This window comes from Podarcis liolepis (assembly GCF_965112155.1).
Source record: "Podarcis liolepis genome assembly, chromosome: 4".
In the NCBI taxonomy this organism is placed as follows: domain Eukaryota; kingdom Metazoa; phylum Chordata; class Lepidosauria; order Squamata; family Lacertidae; genus Podarcis; species Podarcis liolepis.
The window spans coordinates 86,288,711-86,310,013 of record NC_139558.1 but is presented as its reverse complement, the minus strand read 5'-3'; the positions used below and the strand labels follow the sequence as shown (position 1 = coordinate 86,310,013).

Below are 21,303 nucleotides of genomic sequence, written 5' to 3'. Positions count from 1 at the left end.
CTTGGGCTGGAATATTGTTTACGGGGGGTAGGGGGTTTGAGAGAGCTGTTGCTGTTATTGATACTATAGTGGACACTCTGGTTACGGATTTAATCATTCTGGGGGCCTGTGTGCCCCCCCCCCAAATCTGTAACGAGGCACCACTTCTGCACATGCACATGGTACTATACAGTGCTTCTGCGCATGTGCGCGTGGCAAAACCCAGAAGAATACACTTCCGGGTTTGCCGCATTCATAACTTAAAAGTTACATATCCAGAGCGGTACATAACTGGAGGGTCCACTGTATTGTTGTTTTAGATCTTATGATTTACGTGGACATTGTTTCCATTTGGTTATGTATTTTTTAATGTGTTTTATTTATTGTTTGTAATTATGTAAATCTTGTCCTGTTATAAGCCACCTTGAGCATAGTTTCAACTATGGAAAGGCGGAATACAAATAAAATGATGATGATGATGATGATGATGATGATGATCTAAAATGCTAACTCCCCCATTTTGTTCATTTTTAGGATTGTGCTAAATCAGGTTGTTTTTTTTAAAACAACAGCAACAACAACATATTTTTGACCTGATATTTCAGCACAGCACAATTGAAATTTCTCCCAGAAAAATATTTTGATTCTTCAAATATTCAACTTACAGACCCCATTGCGATACCGTTCAGTTCTAAGATTTACTGCGCTTGCTCTTTTATCTCCAGGCATAGTTTCCATTGACTGTCACTGCTTCCTTGCTGAGTTAGTCACATGGGTAGTTGCGCCCAATCACATGGTCAGGTGCATGGCATCTTGAGGATGATCATGATGATATTCCCAGAAGACTCTAATCAGGGCTGGCCCTAGCATTAGGCAGAACAAGGCAGTGCTTCAGGTAGCAGATTGTTGGTTTTATGAAAGGGCAGTATTTTTTTCGTTTTTTTATTATTAATAAATTAAAGTCACACCCGGAAAGAGGGGGAGGAAGTTGTAATAAGTATTTTGTGAACTGCCCTGTTATTGTCAGATGCAGGGCAGTATGCAGACTTAATTAATAATAACTATAATTTTCTGGAAGATGACTTGAGAATTGTGCATCTTGACTGGGAGGGTTGGCTGGAGGCGCCATTTTCTGCTCTGTCTCAGGCAGCAAAATGTCTTGGGCTGGTCTGATTGGAATCATGCGGATTACTGCAACCAATCCTATTTGACCAAACAACATAATCTAAATGAAAAAGTGAACATTGTTTTTTAAAAGAATGCTGGAAATTGCTGGAAATCGGTACTCTTTTTCTTCTTCAGCACAGCTGAAAAGGATCCCACATCTTCATAGATGAAACTCTCTCATTGGTGTTTATGGTGAGTTATGCTGACCAATCCTTGAGCCTGACTGTGCACTCCAGCTGAGGGCTGGCCAGGAAGGACAAAGGGGGAATGGGGTCCCATTATGCCATATGGGTGCCTGGGATCTGCATGAGAAACTTAGAGACTGCCAGCTATTGTGCACATATGTTAAATCGTGTCAATGTGTATTAATGAATCGGAACCACCTCCTTCAAAAGCTAGAGTTTATTTTTAATTGACCATAAGAGGCAAAATATTGTGTGTGCTAAACTGTCAAAAGGTCGGTTTAGAAAAGGCAGCATTTTAGGGATATAACACCAACAAAAACAACAATACATATATAAATCACACCTCAAAAAAGCAGTCTTATCTTAAAGAATACAGTGATTTCCGCTCTTTTCTTTCTGAAAAGCAATCTTCCGAAGTAGCAGAGTCACTTCGAAAGCATGGGTCTATTTCATGATTCTTTGAAAGTAATATTTGTGCAATGGATTTGATACTGTTTGAACCAAATGAAAACGAGAGGACTGGCTCATAACTTCAATACAAATGCTGCAATCGAATGTCCTTTTGGGCAGCTCACAATCATTCTGATTGAGTGTGTGCAGGAGAACTTCCTAGTGAATTGTGTCCAGAGAAATTGTATCAAATCTAATGGGGGGGGGGAAAGAAGAGGAGAATGGGGAAAAGAAAAGAACAGCAATTTGGCCTCCTTATAATTCCTTGCAATAAATACATGTGAGTTCTGTTTGCTTACCTCCTTTGTTATTGCCTTAGCATCAACCCTGCCATTGTTTTTTGACAGCTCATTCCTCAAAACCAGTTGTGTCAGCTCACTGGACAGAGGAGGGGAACACTTACATGTTGAGCAAGCTACACCTGGAGTCAGGGACTGGCTGGGCTAAGAGGAATGGTGGAAGGCACCAGCTGGGGGACCCCCAAGGGAAACCCCAGAGGTGCCAGGGGATAGGTGGTGGGGCACTGAGGAGAGGGAACTTCTTCAGAGGAAGAAGACTGGGAGGAAGTGATGGATGCAGCAGAGTTTAGTGAGCAGTGACAGGGAGCAATTCAGTGTCTGAGTAGAGGAGGGAGGTTAAGAGACTGCTGAAGAATCCCAGGAGTCTCCCCCTCCTGCTATGACAAGCTCCCCTTTCCCTGGTCTCAAAGAACATGAAGAATAATGAAGAGAGCAGAACAGAGGCCAGAGGTGCACAGACACAGTTTGAGACTGTTGGAAACATCTGGGAGAGGGGAAGCCTGGAAACTGTGTCATAGGGACAAGACCAACTGAGAAGTGTTGCCGAGTTGTGTGTTGTTTCCTTAAAGAGTTGACTGACAACAGAGCTCTGTTTCTTTTGTGATTACTTGTATCTGACCCCAGTCCTGACATCTGGTGTGCTGACCTAGCCTTTGGGATGTTTGGATTTTGTAGATGTTGCACATGAACACATTTGCATGGTCCACTCTACATGAGCACCATGTTCTTTGCTAGCTCAGAGGACATGAAAGGTGGTGTCAAGGGACAGGAGCTAGCAGAGCCAACCTGGTTCATTTTGTGAATATGACTGATTGATTGACTGATTGATTGATAAATGTATCCACTTGATTGTAAAAAAAAAAAACAACCACCTACCTTCAAAGCAGAATATGACTTTTGCTAATTCAGGTTATCAGGACTGTTCACAAGGAAGGTCCCTTGGCTACAGTGTGTGTAGCCAGAGCTGCCATTAATGTAATAAGGGCAGGAGCAAATCTCAGACTCATGTGACCTTCCAGTTTCTGTAGTTCAGCAATGGTGAGAAATGAATTGCATTTCAAAGGATCTGGAGGCCACCAGATTGGGGAAGGCTGTGGTAGATCCTATGACTGAGCTCACATGCACTGTCACAAAAACACACACATCCCAATGCATGAAATTCACCCTTGTGAACAGCCCACCACATGCCTGAAGCAAAGAGTCAAGTTTCAATGAAAAGGTCAAACTAAATGGAACTCTAACCACATGAAAAAACATGCAGTTGCCCTACATGGACAACGGTATAGTTAACAGTGTCCACTAAGGCTTATTATCACACATATATTTCACATTCTAGTTTCTTGGTATTAAAATGGGATTCTAGGAAGTTTTGCCCAAGTGAAGAGTTGTGAAGAACCTTTTTCAAAATAAGTAATAAAGCTGAGAATCTTTGGCTTCAAAGCTGCTCACTGAGTATAGGAGCATAATGAATTAAGCATCTTAAAGAGGTATCCTGGAAAAAAAATACACCCAAGTTGAATAAAAGAAGACCAAGAAATCCCACAAGCCATGTTTGGCTTCCCACGAGTTCCACCAGAATGTTAAGTGGCAACTCACTCAGTATTTAAACTGTATTCCAAGAAGGCTTTGATAGAGATATAAAAACAGGGAGCAGATAATGCATTCAACTTGATAAAAGAAACCAATCTAGAGGACAGAGATAATTTTAGAACTCTACCACTGATATAATCAGCAGAACAGGGGCGGTTTAAAAGTTCACAATATTACCTGATAACAAGCCAATTTCAGTTTAATGCAGGAAATGCTATTGTAAAACCATTCCTTTCGTCCTTAGAGACAGGCACGAAAAAGCAACCCATAAAAATGAAGTGCAGCTTCAGACTGCTGTTAAGTATAAATCCTTGTCTGTGAAATCTTCCACCCTATTTTCCCCATTATATCCACAACCTTGCCTTGAACTCCTAAGCTAGCCTACATTTTGCACTGGACAAGTCGCATTGGGTGGGTGGGTGAAATCAAATCAAAAACATGATTGGAAAGGATCCTCTTCCATACCTTAATCAAAGAACTTTCTCATAAGTTCAAAAGCACATTCTCATAATATGTTCAAAAGCTGGCTATGGAAGTAGCCTGTTATTTTACCAGGAGGCAGGCAGTAAATGCATATCTATATTCTGTGAAAATAATAAGCATTCAGTATTGCTCAGCAAGAATCAGGTGAGGCTCAAGGCATTAATATGCCTCACAAAAAATTCAATCCCATGATATTTTTTTTTAAGTGCCAAAAGTTCACACTTGGCCATGGAAGCTACTAGATACAGTTAACACTATAGTATATAATGAGAAAAGTATGGCATTTTATATGCAACTAAAAGAATACAGACAAGGTAGAACTCAACTCTTGCCCACTGAATACGTACATACGCAGGAAGAGCTGGTTTAGTGTAGTGGCTAAGATACTGAGCTGCGAATCTGAAGATCCCCAGTTTGAATCTCACCTCTGACATTAACTCAAGCCCTAAGTACACTGTAGACTTAAAGCAGTAGCATGCCACCTTAAACAGACCTGGCTTTCCACAAAGAATTATGGGAACTGTAGTTTGCTAGGGATGCTGAGAGTTGTTAGGAAGAATCTGGTTGGCCATTGTGAAAACAGGATGCTGGACTAGATGGGCCATTTGTTTGCTCCAGCAGGATCTTCCTATGTTCTTATGTGTGTTCTTAAGTAAAGGTAAAGGGGCCCCTGACAGTTAAGTCTAGTCGTGAACAACTCTGGGGTTGCGACGCTCATCTTGCTTTACTGGCCGAGGGAGCCGGTGTTTGTCCATGGACAGTTTTTCTGGGTCTTGTAGCCAGCATGACTAAGCTGCTTCTGGCGAAACCAGAGCAGTGCACAGAAACGCCGTTTACCTTCCCGCCAGAGCGGTACCTATTTATCTACTTGTGCTGGTGTTTTCAAACTGCTAGGTGGACAGGAACTGGGACCAAGCAATGGGAGCTCACCCCATCGCGGGGATTCAAACCGCCAGCCTTCCGATCAGCAAGTCCTAGGCTCAGTGGTTTAGACCACAGCGCCACCCGCGTCCCTTCAATGTGTGTTCTTAGGGGAAACCTATCCCCCTCCCAGAGAATACAGTTCCCAGAGCCCCTGCAAACAGAGACTGACTGTTAAACCAGCCCAGGAATTGGAGCTCTGGGAGGGGAATTGGGGCCCTTTACAAAGCTCAACACCTTTAACAAAATACAGTTCCCAGGTTTCTTTGGGGGATGCTATGACTGTTTAAAGTGGTATGATAGTGCTTTTAATGTATAGTGCAGATAGGCCCTCACTTAAATGGCCTTAGTCAAACCACTAAGTGGTTTCTCAGTCTCAGCCTCACCCCCATTTTCAATATGGGGGAAGAATAATATTGATTTGCCTTACAAAAGTATAACAGCCTTATGGGGTTGTTGAATAAATTGCTGCTATATAATGTATGTGAAGCACTTTGAACACTTAAAAAAACACACTATACAAATGATACATATTATCATTGAGGAACCTTCTAAGGTGCTCCACTTTAAACACAGGTGCAGATTAGGGATGAGATGAAGTGGTGAAGAAGGGAAGTTATTTTGCTTTTCCACCCAACCAGGTGAGAATTCTGCATGGAACAGAGGAACCTATCTTGATACATGCATACCTCATTGTTAAGGCTATTTGTGTGCTTCTGTCTTTTGACAAAGCATTGTGCTCATGACCTCTGTCTAGGTCTAGAAATGCGTGTGGATTGTGGGATGGGAAGCAATATTCTAGAACCAAATAGAAACAGCTGGAGATTCCCAAACTTCCTTCAGAAACACCAGGGAGGATTCCACTAAGCACCACCTTAAGGATGCTGATCACTATCTGTAGAATAAGTGCGGTTCCCGACAATGCAGAAACCATTCATCCCTACACTAAATGTAACTTAAGATGTCTAGCAGCTCTGGGCTACAACATGGCACACTGGTGGATGTTAGTCCAATCAAAAATAGACTTCATGCATTGCATATGATTCTGTTCATCATAGTCTTTTGGGAATCTGAACCTATATTTTGAAAGGATAAGGGGGAGCTCTTCAACATAATCCAGAATACTTTATGAGCAAGCAGAAGGCTATGCACAGGCCACAGCAATTGCTTACTCTGCTTCTGGTGGTCTCTGTGTTGCAATGAATATATCAAGGCATGCGAAATAATGGGCATGGATATGTATCTTACATTGGTGGATGTGGTCTCCTAATGTTCTGTAACGTATATCCATTACGTCAGATCCATGTGTGGGCAACTGTTTCTTTGTGGTGTACATATGCTGGACTGGGTGAATATGTATAAACTGAGATTAGCTATTTGGAATACATGTATGCCCATAAGATTTTTCCTTATTTACATTTTAAGTGTGCTTAAGTCAATAGGCTGTGTGCGCAAAGGGCTGTGTGCAGCAGCATATGAATACCTGCATGCCTACTCACTGTGTAACATGTAGGTTGATTCTTTTTTTTTAAAGCCAACTGGGAAATTCAGCCAAAAGAATACTGCTATCATGCTCACTGCATGCACTGAAGATTTCAGCTTTTGGCTTCTCTTGTTTTCTACTGCTTAATCCCATATTTGAAGTCGGATACCATAAATCAGTGTTATTAATGATTAGCTGTCATGGCACTTAGTGCTTGGAGTTGGGAGGCTGTGGGCACCTCTACCAGCTACAAGCCAGGTTGTTAGCAAAGTTCAGTGGCCACTGGGCGACCTTCTGCAGACTGCTCCTCCTTCAAGGGAAAGAGGTCCTTTTAAGTTGCAAACGGGATGGCATGGTCTCTTTTTATCGAGGTGGCCTTGCACTGCAGACACAATCACAACGCTCATGGTGCTCCAGCTGAATATCGATCAGCGCCATATTGTTCTTGGTTCTGCCCCTCCTCCTGATGTGACCTGCTTCAGGGATGAACCTCAACACCTGGGAAGGAAAGCAGACGCTTTGTCAGTGGCATTGGAACACTGGAAGCTGCCTTATGTGGAATCAGACTATTGGAATCAGACTGATCTAACCCAGTATTGTCTACATTGACTGCCAGTTGCTTTTAGGAAGCAGTTTTCCCCAGCTCTACCTGGAGACTCCAGGGATTGTACCTGGGAGCTTTTGCTTGCAAGGTAGATGCTACATCACTGAGCTACAATGTGCATGCAAGGCCCTTCCCCAGCCAATGTGGTAGGAAAGGGAATGGTCAAGGCGTGGGCTGGACCAGTGTTGTGTTAAGTTTTGTATTTGGCAACACATAACTGTGAGCTCTCCATGGTGCTGACAAGCTGCCCTTTTGCCCTGCTACTCTGCTTGTGATCTGGCAGTGCCTTTGACTGGATAATTTTACAGTGGTACCTCGGGTTAAGTACTTAATTCGTTCCGGAGGTCCGTTCTTAACCTGAAACTGTTCTTAACCTGAAGCACCACTTTAGCTAATGGGGCCTCCTGCTGCTGCCGCACCACTGGAGCCCGATTTCTGTTCTTATCCTGAAGCAAAGTTCTTAACCTGAAGCACTATTTCTGGGTTAGCGAAGTGTGTAACCAGAAGCGTATGTAACCTGAAGCGTATGTAACCTGAGGTACCACTGTAGATAATTTATTACAGTCAAATACCAGCTCACATAACATAACACAATAAAAACAGTGTTCATAAAGATAAAATATACAATAGGAACTGATTGCAGCAATAGCTCTTAAGTTAAAATTGAGATATATACATACACCTGTACAACTGAGATTTGGGCTACCATAAAAATTTGACCCTGTGGTGCCCCAAAGGGCAACTTCAGCATTTCACTAGTAAGCTATTGATTTGACTGAACTTCCAAGCTAGCCTTGCTGTGATTCTCCTCTTTGGGATGTGGCCTCTGTCCTATGAGCACCAGCTGAGTCCCCCATGTGACCCTAAGCTGGAAGAACATGGGACAGCACTCTTCTTGCTTGTGTTGCATCCAAGTGTTAAAACCTTCGTATACAGGAAGGCTATTGACCTTCAGATGCTGAATTTTATCTTTTGGGGTTTTATTTTTATGATGTCTCTTACTTCAGCTTCCCACCCCCACCCAATTGTTCTTTCTGTATAATACTGCAGTTTTATTGCATCACTATTTTGCAAGCCACCTTGAGGTATACGATAGGGTATAAATCAGGAGTGTGCACCAGCCACAACATTTGGTTTATACCACAGTCTGGCTCTTCAAAAACGGTCCTATTTGGTCTGAAGTGCTTTGGTAGCTACCTGGTTTGGTTCTGGCCTGAAGTCAAATCCCAATATGGAAATTGAACCAATTTAACACCAAGCCAGTGGCAGGCCAGAGAGCAGGGCATATAAAGCAGATCTTAATGCTTGGGAAGGTTCTTAGAGGCAGAGGCAGACCTTCAATATCCTGCCTCTCAGTTGTTTAAGGGTCAATACCAGCACTCTAAATTGGACTCAGAAACAAACTGGTAACCTAAAGTAAATGGTGCAGGATTGTTGTAATACACACTGACCATCCTGCCCCTTGCAGGCAATTGCATAGGACGCCTGTGTACCAGAGCCCTGGAGTTCCCACATATCCAAGGTAGTAGGTGCCTTGGAGTACACTTGGTGCAATGCATGCAGGGATACATGCTATATAGCACAGCTGGGGAGCTTTAGGCCCAGAAGCAAAATGCAGCTCTCCAGGCCTCTCTGGCCAGCCCTTGGGACTCTCCCCTAGCAATACTCTTCACCATGCCTCCTTAAATGTTTTTGCCTGGCTAGAAGTTGTCCATGAACTCTGATGATGCCCCTTGCTTGTCTGGATGAAGAACAGAGGTGTGTGTTTATATGTATGTGTGTAGATGTCCTCAGGTAGAATATACATTGATTGTTGTACCCACTTTTGCATCTGGCACCTCCCAGCATTAGCCTGTGGCTCCTGACAGGTTGAAGAAGAAGAAGAGGAGGAGGAGTTTGGATTTGATATCCCACTTTATCACTACCCTAAGGAGTCTCAAAGCAGCTAACAATCTCCTTTTCCCTTCTTCCCCACAGCAAACACTCTGTGAGGTGAGTGAGGCTGAGAGCCTTCAGAGAAGTGTGACTGGCCCAAGGTCACCCAACAGCTGCATGTGGAGGAGCGGGGAAGCAAACCCAGTTCACCAGATTACAAATCCACCACTCTTAACCACTACACCACACTGGCTCTCAAAGATCAAATGTGGCCCTTGGCTTGAAAAAGCTTCTCCACCCTTGCTCTATAGACACCACCTCTTCCACATGCAGCTTTTTGAGTGGAGAAAATGGATCGTGCTCCAAGCCCTTTCTCAAAATCTAATTAATGTAAAATGCACTTTGAAATTCACCAGCATTGTTCAGTGAACACGGCCTTTTCGAATGAAAGCACATGCAAAGGGATGAGGATCTGCCCAGCATTTAAGCCAGCAGACCTCCTGACAGTTTAGGGATTTTGTCTTCTCTGTATTTTCTGTTAAGAAACATGAGCACAGTATATGCACTTTGCTGATAACGGGAGAGAAATGAATTGGCAGGCACTTTCCCATCCAAGGCCGGAAAGCAGTGTTTGAACAACACAGAAATTGGGCGGCTTTACTAAGTGATCAAGGGACTGATGCTTAACATTTCAATCCAAGCGTCCATCTAATAGTCTTAGGCTCAGGTTTATTCAGCAGACCTGAAAGGATGAAAAAGGCAAGGTCGCCTGCCACAGTCACGGTATATTAAAGGGAACTCTGTGTATTTAAAATAAAAACTCACATTTGCACGTTGCAGGCACGAGGCTTGCTCAAATATGCAAGTCTACTGAAAGGAAGCTATCTAATATGGAGCCTATTCTTCAACAGGGAACATAACTGGGACCTGCAGCAAAAGGTTGCAGCGTATCCTTCTCACCTCCTAACATGAGTGCTCCTGTTCAGGATTCCAGCTAGCCAGCCAGCTAGCCAGGTGTCATCTTTCAGGATACTATAAATTGCTAGAGGCTGATGCAGAATATCCTACCCTACCTGTTAGTATTTCACGCCTCTGATGCTGCAGATGAGATTGGTGTAAATCACATGCCTGTCTGGGAAGAGCGTGGGAACGCAAGACAGTCTTGTCTCTCCCACTGTATTATCTATTGTACTGTACTTTTGCTTTTGCTTTTGTCCTGTCTGTTCTCTCGGAGCTGGAGAGAAGGGACGCAATGATTCCTTTGTCTGTATGTAGTGTGTAAATAAATACGTAGATTAGCTCTACAATGTCTCATTCTTCTTGCTGTGTTACGCCAGAAGATTAGTGTGCATATACCAGTTGGTATATGTCTCTGAAGCGCACTGGAGAAGAAGGGGAATGCCTTTTCCAGAGCTGCACATACTGGAGGATGCTCGGAGTTTGGGGGCTGCAGGGGCACCCCAGGGCATTTTCCCAACATTACCTTCCCAGTTTTCCATTTTCCTTTTCAATGGACTTTCAACATTTCGAGGCTACTGAAGATGCTCAGTCCTCATTTGCCCCCTTAGCCTTTCAAATGTTTTTGTTTACTTCTGTAAGCCTCAGAGGTCCACTGAGCAGACTGATACTTTCCTCTTGTTTCCTCCCGTTTTCCACAGGCATCTGGCTGTCCAGAGAACAGGAATGCTGGACTAGGCAGGCCTTTGGCCTGATACAGCAGGCTCTTTTTAGGATCGCCTGTTGTTTTTCAGTGGTCCTATTTGAGATCCACTTCTGGTGGCAATTACAACCTGAGTTTGCTATTAGAGGGATTAGTGAAGCTTGGGCAGATGCTCATAGCATGGAGCGTTGATGTGTTTGTTCATGAATCCTGTTTGCTGTGAGCATCCTAACAACATCATCCCCAACACACATGTTCTTTGAACACCCTAGATAAGTACAGATGTAACTTTGAACCACATAATAGCTTTACAAGTGCAAGTTACAGTGAACCCTGGGCTTGTCCACTCTTCCCTCTCCACTGCTCACCTTGAGTGTGGTTTCTGGTCTCTTTCTTGAGTATGTGCTAGAGGAGAACATGGGAGAATGGGATGCACAAGCTTGGGGGGAGGCTAAGGTGGTTTAATATGATATCTGAGTGCACCCCAGATCTGTGCCCTCCATTATGCAGACTCATAGCCAATTTACCCTCGTTTGACCTCTGTGCAGACAGAGTGTGGCACTCACAGTGCTTCATTGCATCCCTTCTCTTCCTCCCCCCGAGCTCTCAAGAAAACTTGGGGAAATCTGGGGAAACAGAGAGAAAATTCTTTCCTGACCTCATATGAGGAAAGAGTAGTTCAGGGACTCTGCTATGTAATTGCTTTGAACATTTACATTGGCTTTACCATCCGTAGGATGTCAAGTATGAAGTAAGGATAGGGCTTGGCAGAGGAATGGGAAGGAAAATAAAACTGTGCCGCAGAAAATATTCCTCCCCTCATCCCTTCATATATCAGAGATTGAATCAATCCTGTATACGGAGCCCTGTTAATAAAAAACTAGATGGAAAATGCAACTGTTGAGCCAGATACAGTGTTTATAAGAATGTAAAAGATTATGATGCCCTTATAAAAGTTCTCATAGAATTGACTATATGGGAAAGGCAGGTGAATGTGATGCAGGTCTGAGCTTCCTGCCTTGTAACTTTATTGAAGGGTATCAAGGGGTTGTGTTTGTGACACATTTCCTCAGGTGATAAATGCTCTGGGCTTTTAATGCAACCTGCACCTCACTTCCTGACCTTGTTTGGAATTCAGGTGACTATGGAGTAATCTGGGGTCACTAAACATGCTTGAGAATGAAAAGGCTGAGTAAAATCCTCTCTCTTTTTACGTTGATGATTAATTTCTCGGCTTTCAACCAATCAATATTTTTTAACCTATGCATCTAAAAAAAGGAGCCATTTTCTCTTCTAAGAAGGTGGTGCTAGATCAGACCAATAGCCTATCCAGTCCGGCATCCTGTTCTCACAATAACCAACCTAGATGTCTATGCAAGCAGGTCCTGAGTGCCACAGAAATCTCCCCTCCTGTGGTTTCCAGCCACTGGCACTCAGAAGCTGTCTGGGGCTGGTGGGAATTAGAGTCTATGACATCTGGACAGACAAAGCATTCCCATCCCTGTAATGGAGGTCTTGATGGTGGGGCACACTTGAAAACCTCTATACAAAGTTACAACCGATAATATTGGTTTGAAAATAAAAAAGTGAAAAAAGAAAGTGTTCAGATTAGGCTTCCATTCCAAATTATATCCATGTTGCACTACATATTTTTACAGTTTTGGATTGTGAACTGCCCTAGGAGAAATATTTTTGAAGGGCGGTACACAAATGTCTTATATAAAATATTCTGCTGTATAACATTGAACGTTTTGTACACGCAATACATTTCCCCATCTGTATGAAGGCCTCTTAATAAGTTAGCTTTGCATAGGTAATTTTTTTCTATGATAGAGTGTCTGGCCACACTATGCATTCAGAGGTGGCACATGTCCCTTGAGAATTGTCCCATTGTGCCTCTTGCTCAGTGTTGGAATTGATCCCAAGAAAGGAAAGGCAGGAGTTCCTCTCAGCAGCCCCTCTTGCCCTTGCTGGTACCTTTTTTTAAATCAGAGGAAATGGCTAGATAAATGTGGAACAAAGCTAGGGATGAATGCTTAGCCCTGGGATTCAGAAAAATTCAAGAATTTTGCCTGGGAAGAATGTGCTGGACTAACATCACTCTGGTCTTTCATGTACCCAATATAGATTAAACTTCACAGTGCCTATTAATTCTAATATCCAAATCTATGTTCATTGTACGGTTAATTCATCCCTAAAGGATACATTTACATTTACATTTACAAAAGCCAGGTCATTCGAAGCTCAAGCTAGAACATTGTCCTTAATTAATTCCAGTCTGCGAGATAAAAAGAATGGAAGGAATTAATAGCAATTCCTGTGGTGGACTCGGTGAGCAAATTTCCTTTCCTGCACCACACACACACACACACACACACACACACACACACAGAGGTTTTCTCACCCGGTGGAACTCAGGTATCTCCCCATCATGCCTACCAAATAATCTGTTATCCTGGACCTTTAATATTCACCATAAATCACCACCATTAGATTAATATCTGGGTGCTGCATATGCATCCCCCCAAAAGTAGAGCTGCCCTGTTTTCATTTGATCACACTCAGGATGCAGCTATTTTACAATGCTGCTAAAAAAAAAGCCTCCCCTCCACATCCCAGTTCAATCAACCCATATAGAGATGAGCTCTCAGGTGTTTAACTTTCTTAATTAAGAGCATGTGTTATAAATTTTGAAATCCCACCAATAAGATGTTTAGTAAGGAAGGAGAAGAAGCAGGGAGCAGTTGAATTCAGGCCCCTGAATCCCTTCCAGCAGCTGCTTGGTGAGATCGGTATTTTTAGGGTTGCCATTTTTCAAAAAGGGACACGGGTGAGTTAAACCACAGAGCCTAGGATTTGCCGATCAGAGGGTCGGCAGTTCGAATCCCCGCAATGGGTGAGCTCCCGTTGCTCGGTCCCTGCTCCTGCCAACCTAGCAGTTTGAAAGCACATCAAATTGCAAGTAGATAAATAGGTACTGCTCTGGCGGTAAACGGTGTTTCTGTGTGCTGCTTTGGCTGGCCACATGACCCGTAAGCTGTACGCCGGCTCCCTCGGCCAATAAAGCAAGATGAGCGCCGCAACCCCCGAGTCGACCACGACTGGACTTAATGGTCAGGGGTCCCTTTACCTTTATTTCAAAAAGAAAAAATTTCTGAAACCTAGGGCCATATGAATGCAACCTGGCTGCTGAATCAAACCGGGGAATAAGGCCTGCAATATCCATTAGTGCAGAGGCGGGCAACTTATTTCCACTGAAGGCTGCATTACCCTGGGGATAATCTGTTGGGAGCCACAAAACAGCAGTGGGTTGGAATAGCGGCAGAAGTATGTGGGGCCACCCCATTGCTTCTCTCTCTACCACCCCCTCCTCTCTCTCTCTCTGCGCTCCATCCCTCCTTCACCACCACCCAGTTGACGTGTAATGATTAATCATAGGTTGGGTTTGTTCTGCTTTGGTTTGTTCCTTAATTTTCACCGTTTTGCATGAAATAAAGGGGTTTTTTTAAAGGGGGGTGGGGAGAAGAATATAGGGTGTGTTTTTGTCATTGGAGTAGTTTAAACACTGAGACCACGTCTCTCCTGTAGATGCTCAATAAATCACCTTCCTGGGTCTTGCACTTTGAACAATCGATATCCTCTATTGGGAGAAGCTGAAGAGTAGGGAGAGGAAATAATTGAGCTGGAAAATGTTCATTGCCATGCTCCCCCCCCCCCATTTTGTTATGGTTTGTAGGAATATTTAACTTTATTTAAATGATTGATTGTGTAATGATTTATTAGAAATATTAAAATTACAGTCGTACCTTGGATCCTGGACGCCTTGCGAGTTGAATGTTTTGGCTCCCGAATGCTGCAAACCCAGAAGTGAGTGTTCTGGTTTGCCAATGTTCTTTGGAACCCAAACACCCAATGCAACTTCTGCAGCTTCTGATTGGCTACAGGAGCTTCCTGCAGCCAATCAGAAACCGTGCCTTGGTTTCCGAACATTTTTGAAGTCAAATGGACTTCCATTCGACTTCCAAGGTACCACTGTAGGTTTATTTTAGAAACTGTAAAGCAGTAATGTTAATTGCTGCTGCACTGTTGTAGTAGATTGCATTAAATACCTTCATATATTCTTGTAAAGAATAATAATAAAAACTAAAAGTAATAAATTAATAACTAAATCGTGTTACTAAGGAGAAAGTAAACATCTTGCTTTTAAAACACAGATTATCTTGAGCCTAGAAGACTATAGATGTAAGTAAAGACCGATGTACCTCATGATATTTTTTCACCAATTTTCCTGCTGTGCACGTGCAAGATTTCCAGTTGTTGAACCCACAGCCACAATTCCCCCCACAGCGCTGGACCAGAAGGCAACGTGGAAAGAAAACAACATTGGTTTGCTTCAGTTCTTCCCTTATGTTGACAGAATAATTCCTTGGAGTGCAGCTGTATCGCTTCACATCGTCATTCAACCTATCCAAGTCAACTGAAATGGAAAAGGAGAGAGAAATGGCATTTGTAAAGAAAACATATTTGTTTAATACATTTCTAACCTGTCCTTCCTCACAAGGTCTCGGGGCAGGCGGGGAGGGGGGACACAATACAAATTGCAATTCCTAATATATATATAGCTCTAAAACCAAAAGGAACACGTGGTACAAACCTTAAAATCACAACAGCCATAAAGCTAATAAAATCTTAGAACTGGCAGCATGCTTCCACATGTATAATTCACCACTGCACCCAGGTTTTGCTTGCTTCTTATATCAAACAATACTAGCCTGTTCAGCCCGGACACTGATGTCCAGTTCTGAGGGCCTTCTGATGGTTCCCTCACTGCGAGAAGTGAGGTTACAGGGAACCAGGCAGAGAGCCTTCTTGGTAGTGGCACCAACCCTGTGGAATGCCCTCCCATCAGATGTCAAGAAAATAAACAACTATCTGACTTTTAGAAGATACCTGAAGGTAGTCCTGTTTAGGGAAGTTTTAAATGTTTGATGTTTTATCACTTGATGATGATGATGATGATGTTGGGAGCCACCCAGAGTGGCTGGGGAAACCCAGCCAGATGGGTGGGGAATAAATTCTTCTTCTTCTTTTCTCCTTCTTCTTCTTCTTCTTCTTCTTCTTCTTCTTCTTCTTCTTCTTCTTCTTCTTCCAAATGCTCAAATGTGTTTTTACCTGCTGCCCATAACACAAAGGCCATGCAAAGTGCATTCCACCCATCCCCATTATCGGTATGCATGGATGAATTTGTGGTTTGTGTCACTTTTGCATGCTTTTACCCATAATATCCATTTCCTCAAGCAACCCCTTTTTATAAATCTTCTCAAGTAGTATTTAAATACATATTTTAATGTATATTTTAATCCTGTTTAAATGTGTATTTTTTCTCAAAATATGTATCAAAAGGTGTGATTTACTTCAAAGAATGTTTCTCAAGGTACATTTTCCTCAAAATAATTATGTAAAGGTGTGATTTCTCTTAATGAACATATTTTAAGGCAAATATATATTCAAATAGGCGATGTCTCTCAAAGTACTTATTTACATGTGCATTTTATCTCAGGATATGCATTTAATATCTGTTTTATCTCTAAATACATATTTAAATGCATTCATTCAAGATACATATTTTAAAACGGCTGCTAAGAACATTCAGAAAAGTGCAAAATCAACTGTATATAAATTCTGCTTTGTGCATTGTCCATGAGGTGTGGATCATGTCCTTTCATACTGGAATTATGCAAGGATCAAATTCCTCCATCCCTCAAAGGGGGCTGGCTGAAGACATTTTGCTGAGGTGAAGTACAAGATAGCATCCTTCCCATTCATATGTGCCGAAGGTGACTGCACTGGATGGTAGCAGGCCAACTCCCAGTAGGAAATGGTGGCTCTGGGATTCCTCAAAACCACCATTTCCTGAAGGAATCATGACATCTGTGATTTTCCTAGCAGGCAATGATGGTCCTGAGCCTGCATTTGTTGGTTGGGGAACCAAGGTCTTCCTCCATTCACTGAAAAGTAAGGTTGGAGGAGGGTTTGCTTGCAAAGGGTGGGGTAGGGAGAGAACTAGCAAACAGAGGGAGGGGTTAGGAACCGGTGGCCCTCCAAATGTTGTTGAACTAAAACTTCCATCATCCCACAATGACTAGAACTGATGGGAGTTGGAATCCAATGGGGACCCTGACCCAATTAGGATTCCTAGATGTGTGGAGATGTGTGTACCGTATTTTTCGCTCTATAACACGCACCCGACCATAACACACACATAGTTTTTAGAGGAGGAAAATCCGTAGGCATGCCACCCGTAGGCATTCCCTCCATAACACGCACAGACATTTCCCCTTACTTTCTAGGAGGAAAAAAGTGAGTGTTATGGTGCAAAAAATACGGTATGTTGCTTGCACTTCATTGGTTTGCTGCAGGAAAAGTGGAAAAAAGTACATTTGCCAAATAAAAAATGGAACTGCATATTCCCCTCTGCAATTGCACTGTGTGTTACTGGCATCCAGTACAGTATCCCAAGGAACTTCGTTTTTGTCCTTAAAAAATAAAAACACATACCAAGTTTCTAGACCGTAAGGCTACAAGATAGCCTTAAAGGTATGGAGGCAATTCCTAGTGGATTTTCAGAAACGTGCTCTTTGCGGGGATGTGCGTGGGTGGTGGAAGGAAGGAAGCTAAATAGGATTTGCAGCGGTCTAGGCATGACATTACAACATGTAGCAATTCCCTATGCATATCTCACTAAGAACATTCACCCCTGTTTCCCCCAAAGTGCCAAAATCTCTACAAAGAAGTATGTATTGCTCGAGATCTAACCACAAAATCAATGGGAGTTACCAGTGCACTCAAGCACTGAAAGCAAAGTCACCCTAGTGTACATAGCAAACAGTGAGGAGAATAGAAAGCTATTGATTTCTTCTCCCAAACAGATGAAACTTAGTGCTCTGTTGTTATTTTTCAGAGCTACTGCCTCTCAGGCCTGACCCTTCAAGCTAATCCCACTTAAAAGGAAGAACAGTGCTTTCCAAACAGCTTCCCCTAAGTTTTTCCCTAAGTGCGGCCATATCTCCTCTTTCCATCACTCCCCATGTCAGCCATCATTGCTATCTGCTTACCCAGATCAAAACAGATTCAGAAGCACCCAGTATCACCACCACCTTGTCTGGATCCAGCACCTGCCCACTCCATCTCAAGCACTAGGCTTCAACCCAGAGGAGGGGACCCATAGCCCTCCAGTTGTTGTTGGACTACGACTCCCATCACCTCTGTCCATTGATGATACTGGCTGGGGCTGATGGGAGTTAGATGTTAGGTTTCTGTTATGCCACTGTGCAGTTTTTGGAGTCACAAGACTGTGTTCCAGAATGTCCACAAGACATTCCAGACTGTTGGAAGTCTCACAGGAGACGGATGTTGAAGTTACTGGTTTCCTGTTTCTGTTTCCTGTTGTTTCTGTCTCTCACAGAGAGCAGACACATATTCTTTTCTGTCTTGTGTAGTTAGAAATAAAGTAGCAATGTAGCACATATTTTTGGCTCCTTCTGCTGCTGTCTGAGTATTCTGCGCAATGGAGAGCATGTCTGAAGTCTCATTCAAAGGCTTAGGTCATTAATCACCATTGGAGGAGAGCCTGGATGGGGTTCTGAAGATACGGCCAGAGGTGTGGCCATTACAGCTCAGTCGTATGGAGGCTCCGACATTAGAACCCAACAACATTTGGAGGGCCATAGGTTTCCTTTCTCTCCCTTTCCCTTCCAGTTTTATTTTTCTCGCATGGAGAAACCTTAGAAGGAACCCAAGTCTTCTCTGAATGATCTCCAAGAAAGAATGGAATTGGAAAATCAGGGCCCATGATTCAATGAGATGGGAGTTTACTCACTGGTAATAGAGACAAAACTGCAACCATAGATTCCAAGCAGTGCTGTGGTGTCAAGAAAGCTGTTTTTAAAAGCTTAACTAAAATGAGTTTGCTAAGAGTAAATGAATCATAGAATCATAGAACTGTAGAATTGTACAAGACCCTGAGGTTCAACCCCCTGCAATGTAGGAATCTCAACTAAAGCATCCATGACACATGGCCATCCAACCTCTGCTTAAAAACCTCCAAGGAAGGAGAGCCCACCATCTTCTGAGGGAGTCTGTTCCACTGTCGAACCACTCTAACTTCCAGAAAGTTCTTCCTGAAGCTTAGTCAGAACCTCCTTTTTTGTAGCTTGAAACCATTGGTTTGGGTCCTGCTTTCTAGTGTGGGAATGTTCAGGGTGGCAGGAGAGGATATATTGCTTATTAATATCCTTCCTAACTTGCGCTAGCAAGTTCCTTTACTTAGCAGAGTGCATTCCCCTTTACACAGCAGAAAACTTGTTGCAAACTCGTTTGAGTTTCTTAAGACAATACGCAATTCAGTCTGGCTTGTTCAGATTGAAAGGTTTTCCCGTAAGACCCCCTGAATCCCTCCTTAAAGAATAAAGACTCCACAGTCTTATTCATAAGTAACAAAAAGCAAGTTTACTCACAATCAGGCAGAGAACAGTGTGATCCCTGAAGACAGGCTTTAGGCTTAAAGTTTCAAACATATACAAACAGGTTTACCCCATAAGGGAGATTTACCTAGTGACTGCAGGCTAGCAGTCCAACAGTTCACAGGATGAAAGGAAGATGGAAAAGAGAGAGAGTGGCAGCATGCCTTGTCCTTTTATCAGGTCTGGATAGGTCACGCCCACCCACTAGTCACATGCAAGGAAAGGTGCTCCAGGCCAGGAGGAACAGGAAGTTTCGACTGGCTGGACCAACATCCCCTTGCATGTCGACTCTAGGAAAACAAGGAATGTTGTATTTGACTGCTCCCAGTAGATTACATCCCACATCTAGAGCAAATCACAATGTGTTCTTTTTAGGATATTGCCCCCCCCCGCTTGTGCCAGCTGAAAAAATGTGCGTGTGTGTTCATGTATGTGCAATGTCCTTCAGTTGGACCGTAAATTCAAGATGAAGTGTCTCTGACACAAAGATTGCTTCTTAAAGTGAAAGTTCAAGAGGGCTGGGATTGTCAGTGGAATTATAACCAGTCACATGAAGCGAGGGCTGTGGCTCATACAAGCTGGCATGCCAATTACCTCAAAAGAGGAAGGTCAAGTAGTCTAAACACGATGAAATTACTGCTGTCATAAAGGGGTGCATCTCTGCTGAAATCAATGGAATCGAGCCAGTGATGAATCTGCCTTTGCACAACTCTTCTGACAATTTAATTTTTTAAAAAGAAAGGATTTATGCCACAGAGCTGTCTCTGCGTGTGACCTGCAACAGCTTACCACACAGTGCACATGTGTGTCCTTTTTGCTATTATTATGGGCTGCTTCACACATTGCACACCCACATGAGAAGTACCATCTCTCTGGCTACATACTTGCATGCAGATGCGAGTGAGCAACTTTCTAGTTTAATGGGTAGTTATTCCACAGCCATAATATTCTTGGATCTAGAGAATGAAATGCTTTGTTTCTCATTTTCTCCCTCTAAACTTTATTCCATAGCTTTTGTACTTTCCTTTGCAGTTTCAAAAATATGATGGATTTTTTTATGTAATGCATATGTGTTTCTCTGGCTGCACCCAGATTGTTGCCTGATAGCTTGAAAAGAGGAATAGAGGAATTCCTGAATGTTACGGTCATCAGTGATAACTTGCCATAATGTCTACCTTCACTTTTGGTGGCAATATGTTTCTGAATGCCAGTTGATGGGAATCGTGGGCTGGAAGAGGTCTACTGATGATTGTGTACTTCCTAATGTGAGAACAGGATGCTTGACTAGATAGGCCTGTGGTCAGATCCAGCATGGCTCATCACATGCCCTTATGTTCTTTCTCCGAAAAGCAACTTTCTGTCAAAATGTACAGCTACAGGGGAATGTTGGGTATTGTCTTGGGTGTTTACATGTTACACTGAACACAGGTGCAAGCTGCCTTTACACAAGTGTACAAGTGTGAAAGGATATACACTTGTTGATTTGCAAAGGTCATCTATTGTGTACAGGCCTCTCCCGACTTGCGCATGTTCTACTCGCGCACGATAACGCATATGCGCGACACCAGGAAATCAATCAATCAATCAATCAATAGAATCATACCTGGAAATGGTGGGAAAGAGCTGCAGAGTCCTCGTGTCTCATGAGGAGACTCTCCCTGGAGCCCGAAGAGGATGTGAGTGAGGGTGGAGGAAGCTCCCAAGAGATCTGAGGTGCAGTGGGACTTTGTCTAGGCTGCTCAGCCTCCCCGCCCAACAGCTGTCGTGTGGGGCAGTGAAGTGGCAGCAGTCACTTTCCCACAGAGTCTCCAGTCAACACCAGAGCTTCAACTCTAGTTGAAGAGAGAGTTGTGTGAAGAAAGAGCGGGAGAGTGTGGGAAATAGGAATTGGAGGCTTTTAAGAGAGTGCGCCCCACTTTGTGAAATTTCCCTTATGTGTGCGGGGGCCTCACATGGCCCCTCCTAATAAGTGTTTAGGGGACACACCTGTACACAGGTATACTGATTCTACACTCATTGAATGCTACATGTGAATGACTGCAAGAACGTAGCTCAACTATTGTTTATACAGGTACACAGACTCTG

At 43.2% G+C, this 21,303-nt stretch overlaps 1 protein-coding gene across 1 annotated transcript in view; it reads right to left on the bottom strand.

Moving 5' to 3' along the window:
- Window positions 1–1,533: 1,533 nt before the first annotated feature.
- PDGFD (platelet derived growth factor D) overlaps window positions 1,534–21,303 on the bottom strand; it is a 151,165-nt gene continuing 131,395 nt past the window's right edge. The window contains exons 6-7 of the mRNA XM_083499854.1: window positions 14,959–15,173; window positions 1,534–7,055 (exon numbers count right to left, since the gene is read on the bottom strand). Of these exons, the coding sequence (XP_083355980.1) occupies window positions 6,921–7,055; window positions 14,959–15,173 (350 nt within the window). The 3' untranslated portion in view covers window positions 1,534–6,920. The remainder of the gene's footprint in view (window positions 7,056–14,958; window positions 15,174–21,303) is intronic.